The sequence below is a fragment of the Mercenaria mercenaria genome, chromosome 3 (assembly GCF_021730395.1).
Source record: "Mercenaria mercenaria strain notata chromosome 3, MADL_Memer_1, whole genome shotgun sequence".
Taxonomy (NCBI): domain Eukaryota; kingdom Metazoa; phylum Mollusca; class Bivalvia; order Venerida; family Veneridae; genus Mercenaria; species Mercenaria mercenaria.
In genome coordinates, this window is record NC_069363.1 from 20,983,824 (window position 1) to 20,995,764 (window position 11,941).

General features: G+C 33.3%; 1 protein-coding gene across 1 annotated transcript; it reads left to right on the forward strand.

Moving 5' to 3' along the window:
• Positions 1-2,134: 2,134 nt before the first annotated feature.
• LOC123525300 (uncharacterized) lies at positions 2,135-10,344 on the forward strand. Its single transcript, XM_045304239.2, has 3 exons — positions 2,135-3,146; positions 5,800-5,931; positions 9,532-10,344. The coding sequence occupies exons 1-2, from the start codon at positions 2,225-2,227 to the stop codon at positions 5,925-5,927; spliced, it is 1,050 nt and encodes a 349-aa protein (XP_045160174.2). The 5' UTR covers positions 2,135-2,224; the 3' UTR covers positions 5,928-5,931; positions 9,532-10,344.
• Positions 10,345-11,941: the final 1,597 nt, after the last annotated feature.

Here is an 11,941-nt window from a genome sequence, read left to right on the forward strand (position 1 = left end):
CGTTGTGATTCCATCTATGATAAACGCCAAACACTATCATACACTATACCGCTATATCTATACAATAATGATGAACTCGGCAGTATTATTTCCTGTGTTGGGCTGTTTCAAATTATATAATGGCTAGCTCTAAACAATTTAAACACAATAGTATATTGTGAAGTAAATGAGCCCATTCTAGGACACAGTGGTAAACTATGAGTAATATGATAATTATTTCGCTGACTGCTAGATGATATCTTCGTGCGGTGGATCTTCAAAATTCCGCTGCAGCATGACGAGACCGCCGCCACCTGAAATTTAGGTCACCTGGCTGACAGTTTTGTGGTTTTCGTTTGGTTCAAGCCTTTTTCTCCCCAAACATATGTTATACGGCGTCTCTATTTAGGTGGAAATCCAAATTTGGCAAATGCAGCGTTTGATGACATGTTTATTACATATTGAGAAGTTATATGTCACCTTCTCGTAGGTTTTAAACAACAATTTATAAAGGACAGTTGCCACACTGGAATTACAATAAATCTATTAATAACCAGGGAATTTTGACAGCTCACTACATATCCAACGGACACAAAGACATTTTTTGTCATACGTTCTGATATGAAACGAATCAAAATTGCATTCCTTTAAACCTAGTCTTCCAGGTATATAAAAATCGACAAACCTTGTTCTTGTTAAAAAAACTTATTAATAAAAAATGATCATCATTATCTGAAGGATCAACCTGATAATTGAAAGAGAAATTTAATGCGCTTTGTCGGCATATGAATATTTGGTCAAATCACAAAAATGCCAGACATCATAAGATACAGTATTGTTGATTGGAAAATGCCCTGGAATGGGAACGTTTATAGATGTGATTTACCAAACAAATGCCTCGAATGTTTTGCATGGTACACTTGAAAGAAGAAAGTGATAATGTGCAATAAATAAGGATCACAGCCTAATACTAGTAAAGTGAGTTGTATTACAACAAACATAACCAGACTGAAAAGTACGCAGTCAAAGGCCACTATTAAATACAAAATGTGCTGGTACACAGCATAGTTGTCATATTCAAGTAACACAAATTTTACTTCGTAGATTTTACTAAGTATATGAAATAAATACATAATTTTGTTTTTAATAATTTCTTCTGGAGCAATAATTCTTCTATTTAACAGTCATTCTTTAAGCTTCTGAAAACTGGTATATGTAAAATATATTTAAAAAAACCCCCATTTTATTCGAGTTATTTCCGCCCACATATCGAACAATACTGCGGCAAGTGCTTTAACTCGAGTTATACAGTAATGCTTTCATCCCTTATCAATAACATGTATTTACATACACGCACTTCTTAAACAATTTATGAGAAAGCAAGAAAGCCTAAAAGTATTCGATTTATTCATATTTTTCAATTGTACCGGTCTATAGATATATTCTTAACTGTTTTGCCAAATATAATTACATGTGTATATTATTAAAACGTGTCCCTCGGTCACAATTTTACTGCAAAAATAAACGATACATTAGATGGTATTTTTTATGAAACCGCAAGCCTTTTGATTTATAAATTATGTCGATATAAATACATTAATGTACGTCATGCCATTCAATACTACATCATACAATTCTTCCTTGACATTTCGTATCAAGTTTTTGCAGTGTTTGTAGTGGCTATTTGCAATCCGTGTACCATTCATATTTATTTACAAAAAAGCATTCATATTTCATTTGAAACGAAAAGTGAAAACTATATAATTTATTCAGTTGAAACGAAAAGTGATGATTATATAATTTTATTATTATTATTATTATTATTATTATTTTATCAGGAACGTACCTCTGGTTATAGAAGAAATTGTTTTATACGTCATTAACATGCAGTGCACGTTGATGTGTATCTTCACTATATAGTTTTATATTGTATCTAGTCAGGATGATGGATTGCTTTTAGCGTTTGCAATGTTTTATGACCGTATGACGAATCGGCACTTTACGGTGTCGGCGACGTGAGCAGAACATTGCATGAACTGAATGTTTTGTTAAACCTGAGTGATTTTTACTGATTACCATTTCCCTCCTACCAGCCAATGTCATTGAGACTAATCCATTTTATTTCTATGACATCATAGACACGATACATAAATAAAATGATGATACGTTATCATAAGCAATTTTATATTATAAGCTCTCGCGTTCGCCAGGTTTTATAGTAGTGACACTTTAAAATTTACCAAAGATGCCAATACTTTACGTAATATATTTTGTGATAATTTCACATTTTCTTAATGTGTATATTTACACTAGAGCTCAGCATATTGCGCACAATGCAATACAAGACAAAGCAAGTGTCATAAATATATCGTATAACAAATGTTCCGCAACAAAGATGTGCGTACACGGGATTTGCAACGAGAAACTTGGCACGTGCGTTTGTTACTATGGTTGGAGAGGAGATGTATGCGACAGATTAGTGAGAAATAACCATTTATTTAGACCGCGAAAAATAACACGAAACGAACCATATAAAACTAGACATAATGTGGTTACAACACGACATCGGAGATTGATGAATCCTGACAGATATGTAATAGATCTTCTCATGGCTTTCTTTCCAAAACTGAAAGGATATTTCCAACGAATTTTGGAGTTAGGAGCGGTTAGTAAACAAACTATAAACACTTTTTATATTTCACCGGTAGCAACATCAAAATTCGCTATGGAGGTAAAAGCAAAGACACACGCTAGAAAGAGAACAACTACCACAGAATTACCAGAAATTGACACGGCTAGCGCAATCAGTGAAATCAAATCTACGAGTGAAGAAGTTATAGAGGAACTGGAAAGTGGCGTGTGTTCCGACAGCTATAAAATTAGCCCATTATCGGAAAGAATGTGCACACCTGGACTTGTATGTAAATATGGAACTTGTTCAAGTGAACATAAGGGAACATATATAGCTTTTGACTGCTCTTGTGATAAGGGTGCTAGTGGTTTACTATGTGAACATAAATGTTGTTTAGACTGTGGAAATAATGGACGATGTGACATTTTTGCTGATGGCAAACCGTATTGTCGGTGCCGGAGGGGATATTCAGGGGACAATTGTGAGCGTTCAGAGTCGGAAATTAAACTAGTAAATCCTCATTTATCCTCTACCAGTAAGCTTTATAATACAGTTTATGCCAAATAGTATATACATACTGGAAGTTTTTCTATATCTTTGATCAATTTTATGCATGCAAATACTTATTTAATTAAAAAATACATATAAGCGACCATTTTAGTAATTAATACAACAAAAGAGGGATCATACAAAAAGCAAACTTTCTGTTTCGATGTATTTCAACTTATTTTTGAAAGTTTACCCTATCAAAATGACTGTTTTTTGTGTTTTGTCAGCATGATGCATTTTATGCAGATACTCTCTGTGCACATATATAAATGTATAACGGACTAATACTCACTGGTACAATTCCAGTCATGTACCATTATACGGGATAGCTTTATACAATAGGTTGGCTGCACGCTTTTAATTTAAATCGCATGTTTATATTTTATGACGTTTAAAATGTAATGTAATTCATACTATAAGTATCAACATTTCAACTCCCTCAGCTACTTTTAGTCTGGTTGCTGACTTCCTATAATATATCTATTTTATTCTTTTCACATCTTACTTTAAAAACAGAATTTCGCGTTCTAGCTCTCACTATCCATGTTTTAGAGCAAGGACTATTTTATAGACGTTTGAATAGCCCGAAAAATTAGCTCATAGTATACAAAACATAGACCAATCTACCTTTCCGCAAATCTTTCATATTTAATTAAACTCTAATGCATGCTTTCAAATGACCTTTGATGCACTGTTTCCAATCATTCGAGTCCTCTGTTGTATCTGACAGTATTAAAATTTTGTCTTTTTTTCCGAACGATTGAAGAAAACGGCTTATTTCTTTAATTCAGTTTTGACGAAACGGACACACCATACTTTTCAGGCGCGGAATCGCCAGGTCAAAAGGGATTCCACCGTTATGTTTGTAAAGTCATTTATGTGAGTGCGCTTTGGCGCCAAAAACTGCACTAGTACTTTACCTCTTTTCATTCTGTGTATATTTTGTTTTTCTGTGTAATATTTTTGTTTTAATTATATGAAGGAAATGTTATATGTATAATTACCGGGTAAATCATTAAATTATTTATTTCCATTGTAAATGTGTCTACCCATTTTCAACGTTATAATTTTAATCATAATCATATTATTGTTATTATATTTTTGAAAATAAATACGAAAAATATCGATGATTTTAATTACTTCTTCACGAGTTCTAGGGTCAAAGACAATTTTTAAAATCCAATTAAAACTATTAATTGTCCATATTCCAATTCAGGTCCTGAATTTAATCAGGGACTACATTTTATATTCCAGTGCAAGGTATACGTCATCATTATATGAATTAAACAATTAAGCATATCATAATTCTGGCACTTAACCTGTCTCCCATTAACGTGTTAATTCAGTTGTTGCGTTTAAATAGATCCACATACGAATGATATTGTGGCCACTCCCTAGACAATCATGATTGTAACAATTAAAGCAAAGTATATGAATGAAAATGCTTCCATTTTAACTGAATTAAAATCGTACGTTAGCCGTCATTAATTTGAAACGAGGATGATGTCATGATAACTTCTCAACGATTTTTTACCAAAAAGCAAAACATATTTTGAAGAATGTGGAACATACAGTTTGTCTGAGTTTACACAGCTTGCAAAATCATGGTTTGTTTCTAGACATTTAAATCTTATTTGTATGGCTCTTTATCCATAAGGAACACATGCTTTGGCATTTTAAGAGGACTGACTTCAGATTTTAACTAAAATGATCTTTCTTTAAAATTTAAGTTTGGTCATATTATGAACAATTAGAACATGAGTGTTTGTTTCTTAACTATTTTCAAGAATTCAAAATCGATAAAAAAACGTGTTTGAGTCAGGAATAGAACCTGAGTTGTCTATGCAATAAAATATTTCTTACTGTGTCGACCAATATTTGTACAAATCGGCCATTTATGTAAAGCTAAAGAAGTTTACCTCTAAAACGTGACAAACGCTTTTCAAATAAATGTTGAATCATTCTTAAGAAATATGGCAATAATTTCCCGATATCTTAAAATTTACATTTTCTTTGTGGTTAGTTCCTTTAAATTGAAGTTCGTGCTTTCTTTGGAAAGGCCTCAACGCGACATGACCATTAATTTTACCTTCTGATGCGAATTGGAGAACAAGGGGATCTTTTGAGCTTACAGAGAAACTCTGCTTCACAGCTTCAATAGTGTACATTATCCACATCACGTACACATAGCTTTTGGACTAAGACATTAACCCAGGGCGAGGAGTTATAATTACACCATACTGTAGGTAAATAATAAAACTCCTATAAAACAAAATGAATGCAGCATTTAATTTAATCATCCTGATACACACGGTGATGTAACACTTTGCCTACTAATAAATACAAACTATTAATTCTCAGGTGCGAAAGAGGGCAGTATACAATTAATATTGTATGTATTTTATGCAAACTGCGCCTTTGTAACATGCTTGCAATAATAAATACACCAGGAAATCAAGTGCGTGTCTGTAAATCAATTTTATTTCATTGGTGACATTTCCCAAATCATGTCTTGTCACATTTCAACACAAATACAGCTGATTTGCTACTAAGGTTCACTGAACATTCATTTATGATGAACGCAAAGCCTATTCTAAATCTATTTCAATAAGCCTAAAACTTGTTTCTACTTATTAAAGACATACAGGTGATGAGGTTCTTACCTGCAGGTGGCGCTGCTATAGGTATCGCTTTGATTATCTTCCTGGGCATAATGATCTGGAAACACTTGAGAAGTCGACCCTTTACCCCAAGTTCGGAAAGTTAATTTGGTAAGCTGGGACATATATTCTTTCAGTTAATCAAGATTTAATTTAAAGCTTATATAGTATACATTTATTGAATAGTCAAAACAGTTTTCCAAGGTCCTACGTTTTTTATTACATTACATCAGAAATATTTATTTGGTCCGCACGTTTTGACTTAAACGCAGCAACCATATGGGAAAATTAGACCCATCGTGAAAATCACCACAAAAGCCGATAATACGTTTGGCCAGGTAAATCGGCTGTCGGGACTGTTCGCTAGTTTTCGGCCTACTCCGTATTTCAGGCCGATGTCTAACCCTTCTTCGCCAATGTACCGTTACATTAATACTTTTGATCATATGGATTTAGGGATATTGTTAAGTCTAATTTACAGTGATTGCAAAGATAGATTAGAAAATAGAAACCTAAAAGGCTGTTGGTGGTTTAATCAGAATACCATTTGTAACGGTATTCCCAACAAACACATTATTATAAAACCAAACAATGACTTTCCAAAAGTAATTTCTACTTTCTTACAATCAGATGGAAACTCGGTTCATGATTATGAAATTAAGATTTTAAGTAGTTTTTTTATGTAATCAAATAACTGCACATTTATTATTATGTCGTGAGCGGTGTCCAACTAGCTTAGAATCTTATACCAGCTCGAAGATCGAAATTCAACTTCATAACTTATCGAATTTTGATCCTAAGCTACACCTGAAGATCGAAAAACGTCAAATTGTCAAATAGCTTTTAATTTCGGGCCAGTTCAATGATCGAAATTTATAATATTTCAAAAATTTCAATCTCGTATTGAATGAACAGCCTGTTCCAAGATTGATACTGAAATGAAAAAGTCAAATATCGAGCAAGCAATTAGTGTCGAGCCATCTCGAAAATCGTACTACTTCAAATTTTGAAAAGCTGAATTTCAATATAATACTGAAACTGCGATCTGCTCAAGATTCAAAGATTAAAAATCGTGCAAGATCGGATATATTGAAATTCAAGTTTTTATGCCCCCGGCATCTACTGATGCGGGAGGCATATAGTGATTGTTCGTTCGTCCGTCCGTTCGTCCATCCGTACGAGGTTAACCAAATGGGACAGTTTCGTCCAGCATCAATACCCCTTACTAGAATGACTTGATACTAATGCCGATGTAACCTGTGACCATTCCTCATCTTCAGACATCACCTGACCTCAGTTTGACCTTTGCCTTGAACTTGACCTCGTTTTGGACTTAGGTTGCTTTTAAACAGCCAGCAGCCTGGAAAACTCAGTACTGGTGTCATATGAGAAGTCATGGTCGTGACCCCTTTCACGGATGCTCGACCACGACCCCTGGGTTGAGCGGCCGACGCATTATTCACTGGACGACCGCTCCTCTCAAAATATTTGAATTTCGGTCATCCTGCTGGATCTAATTTCAATTCTGCCTCGAAATTCGACGAATTCTTTTTATTTTAATTTCGATTTCCGCGTCTGCGAAATTCAATGTAAGCGAAATTCAACATCATCCTTTCAAAATTTGAATTTTTATTTTCTACTTCTAACTTGTCCAAAATATGCCGCCTTAAATTTCAACGTTTCTGTTTTAAATTTTGAACTTCGATCCTCAAGCTGTTTAAAATTGACAATTGGCTTTAAACAAATCATATTATGGAGCGTCCACTAATTTATAAATCCGTACATGTGTACTGTTTAGCGTGTGAGAAGATATCAGTCTTTACCGTTAAGGAGCTTTAATTCCGTAAGAATTGACGGAAACATACGGGAATGTTCGAGTCTTTCCGATAAGGAAAAAAAACCTATACTCATCTGCAAAATGCTTAAAAAAGACCATTTTCTTCTTCACCTAGAAAACTGAAATTAGTATGAAACAATAGCTAAATGAATATAGATTACTAAGTTGTTTGCAAAGGTCTTTAAGCACTCATAAGAATCTATTTATCCTTTGTTAAACAGAAGAAATTTCAGCAAATTATCCATATTTTACTATATTTCTAATTGTAGATAGACAGACATAAAGTATACGCAAAAAAGACCATTTTCTTTAAAATTCATTTTTAAAATAAAATATTCATAAGAAAGACAATGCATTGAATATTATCACATCGTTTGCAAAGCTAAAATACCTATAATACTTTTTCCATGAATTTAAATAAAGTAAAGGGCTCCTTCTTTGCGCTATATAAAATATTTTCACGCGTGTGAAAAATCGATGGGTCTAATTTTCCCATATGGTTCTGTGCTGAATATTAGGTCGACTAATAGCACAAAATATGAATCAGGAATTTATATAAATATATATAAATAGTCATGTAACAGTATATAATTTATTTAAAATATCTACAGACTTGAATATACTAATGAACTATTTAGATCGCCTCTTGCAATATCAAACAGTATCTTCGAACTGTGTTTATTTAGTTACTGCTTAGTTAATAACAAATCTGCATCTAGAAATTGACCATTAAGAGAATGATATGGGAAAGGAAACTTCAAATGACTTTATGCTGACTTGTTAATCTTTAAAAAATAATGATCAAATTAACCTGTCTAAAGCACATAAAAATGTTGTCAAACAAATTTTCTATTTGCAATTATGAACAATTTTATTTAAAATGATATGTCAAGTGTTGACAACATTTATTAAGATCATTGTCAGATACATTCATATAAGGTCAGATCTGATGACTCATTCTGTTTAAATACGTTAGCAGTTCAATTTACTTATTCAAAACATTTTCTTGAGAACTTTTCTTAAGTAGTATCAAATTTTCATTTGAACAATTACAATTATTTACATGATATTTTACAATAAATTCTGAATACATGGCGTCTTACTACTTAAGTCTGTCTTACTAAGGCGTAACCAGGGAAGGCCACATGATTGCTCGACTCTTCCTGTATGCTGTATCTTCATTTGACTTTGACACATATGATAATCTTTCTATGGCTGTAGATGCAGGTGGGAATATCCGGCCGGCTCGAGGTAAACTGACTCTGCCGTGATAGCGCCAGAACAGTTACCCGAAAGCCAAATAATCATATCTGCATGCACTACTAGTATAAAATTATTTTTTCTGCATACCATACTTTACAAGTTATACAATTATTAAAGCAAACTAAATATTTTCTTTATGGCACATTTTCTTTTAGTAAACAGGGCAATTAAGGCCCATAAACATAAATAACGTATGGACGTTTTAAAGAAGCACAACAACAAAGTTCAAGTTTAGTTTTTTCAACTATTGCGTGATATATTTCCAGTAAATAACCTATTTTTAATATAAGGAACAAGAGAAACTAACAAGGAATTGACTATTATCAAATTTTACATGAACACTCTATACCCAATGCGCGAATCGTTAGTTTCAGTAACAGCACGAGAATCGTCTTGGATGGCTTTGCTGTCATAGGAAAAAATCACACTAGTCCATTGTATAAGAAAGCGATATCCATGTATTTGGTTGGACATTTTAAAACATGAAATTAGAACTAAAGCAAAAGTAATACATATAAGGAGTTGGTTCCAAGTTAAGAGTCAATGCGTGTTTTCATACAGGTTTTTATGAGCAGATATCACCATAACTGCTTTTCTTCTGTTTTGTTCAGATTTGCTACGTTCCAGCCTGAATAGCTCATCAACATAAATGACAACAGGGCAAGTGTATCAAAGACTAAGAGACTAAGGTGTGATCCAATGAACATGCCGGATTTGTCCGGTTCGACATTCAAATAAACAAAGCGAGTGTGTCCAGATGAGACTCAAATTACGGCAAGTGTATGGACGAGATTCAAATGAGCATGACAAGTATGTATGTCCAGGGGTCCAAGAGGAGAATTATATACTAGTAATTATGACAAGTGTGTCTAGTTTTTAAAGCAATGTGAGATCCGAATGAGCATGGCAAGTGTGTCCATAAGTTATTACAAAATAAGATTTAAATGAACACTGAAAGTGTGTCGAGTTGTTAAGACCACGGTGAAACCCAAATAAAATTGGCAATTGTATCCAGGTTTAACGGTATTTAAAAGACCAGTTTCACAATTATTAGAGCGGTAGAAGTGCTTGCAAATTATTCTACTGAATTATTTGAAAATTCATTGATACCTGGAATCTCCTCTAGTTTGAAACATTTTGAAACACGTCTACTTACTCAGTTAACGTTACACAATTATGTATTACTTTTTTCTCAAGAAGGCTTGACGTCGAAATATATTAGAAAAGAAATGGTATGTAATCGTTGGAGTTGTTCTTTATAATATATATAAATAGTTTCTCCCATACTGAAGAAACAAGTCCGCACAGCTGATAGCTAAACCTTTGTTTCCGAGAAAGACAGTTTGCGTTTATAACCAAGATTGTAGTAATTTAAATGGAAACAATTAGAAAGTATATTTTTGTTGTGAATTTGGAAAATGTTACAAGACTTGGCAGAAATGCCAGCATTTGTCAATAAATGAGAGTTTGTTTGTTTGTTTTAATAATTTTAAAGTTATGTTCATAAACTTTTAAAGTATCTTCTTATTTGGACTTATTGTGTTTTATGTTAAATTATCATTATTATATATGTTCTGACCCTTTCGGACTATGGAGCGCATTCAGAATTTCTATATAAAGTATTTCTAATTAATTCTCGTTAAAATAGTTGCACATTTCATGGCCCTTCATGAAAAGAGTCTAGCAAAACAAGTCTGCTATTATTTTGCTTGGTTGCATTCTATGTTTCCCAAGATCTTCTTATTGTTTTTATTGTGGCAATAGATTGTAACGAAGTTAACAACGTCCCCAGCCTAGTGACATTTATTTTACAAAACATAGTGCCAGCCAGTACAACAGCTGCTTCAAAGTAAGGGGGCAACATACTAAAAACATGTATCAATCATAATTATATACACGATATGATATAACTCATGAAGATAGATGTAGCTTAAGAATGTTGGGAAAATGATAATTAACGATAGCTTTCAAATGTCGATATCTGTATTTTAAAGATTTAATGCGAATTTATTTTTAAATTGGTAAGAAAAAAGAAAAAAATGTAAAGAAATATTCTTATCATATTAAAGGTAGGTAATTAGTAAACAAGTAAACTGCAAGACTTTGGGAGAAAACATTTACTTTTTTAACCAGCATACAGCTGCCTTGTATTATATTGCTGTATTAAACTCAAAATGAAGTTAAAACGTATGTCTGAGTTTGCATTCTGAAAATCTACAATTGTTTATAGCCTTTTTACATCTATAAATACCGACAATCTTACTTTAAACATAGTTCCATTTTTAGATTGATAGGAAAATTTATTTAAAAAAAACGCATGTATTGCACTCACATACAGGGAAGTAACTACATGTACAAACAAAAAAGGAAGGTTAACTTGGGTACCTGTGACCTTGACCTTTGAGAGAAGGGTCTGGGTATTGCACAAAACACATTGTCTTCAAAGATTCTATCTCCAAGTGTGTGACCATCAATTTTTATGGTGCCTGTTTGTGCCAAGTTATTTTTATCCATGTAAAGTAAAGTTTCGACCAGACAAAACAATGGCCTATTATCTGTATGGCATTGACTTTTGTGCTAGGAGTCTGAATCTTGCGCGCGACACGTCGTCTCATTATGGGAATAACTTGTGCCAAAAGATTTCCAATGCCCTTAATGAATTGTAGAGTTAAGCAGACACAAAAATTTGACCTCCAATTGTGACCCTGACCTTGGAGTTAGCGGTCTAGGTCTTGCTTGCGACACGTTGTCTTATTTGTTTTGAACATGTGGGAACATTTCAAAATCCCTTCGTGAATGTCAGAGTTATGGACAGGACACGAGGTATGTTGGAAGGACGGGCGGACTTAAAGAAGGACAGATAGGCATACGGAAGGACACAGCCCATTTCTACGGTGGAGACCAATTAAAAACCGTATTATGAAAGCTCAAGCTGATTTATTATACGTAATTTTGATGAATCGTTTCACGAATTTTAATAACGATATTTATCAGATTCATTTTTGTTGTTATTTGTTTTTG

Bases quoted from the DNA above. Each gene is read 5' to 3' on its own strand.
- LOC123525300 (XM_045304239.2), top strand. From the start codon at position 2,225: ATGCCAATACTTTACGTAATATATTTTGTGATAATTTCACATTTTCTT. The intron at 3,147-5,799 runs GTAAGCTTTATA...TACTTATTAAAG, and splicing joins TCCTCATTTATCCTCTACCA to ACATACAGGTGATGAGGTTC.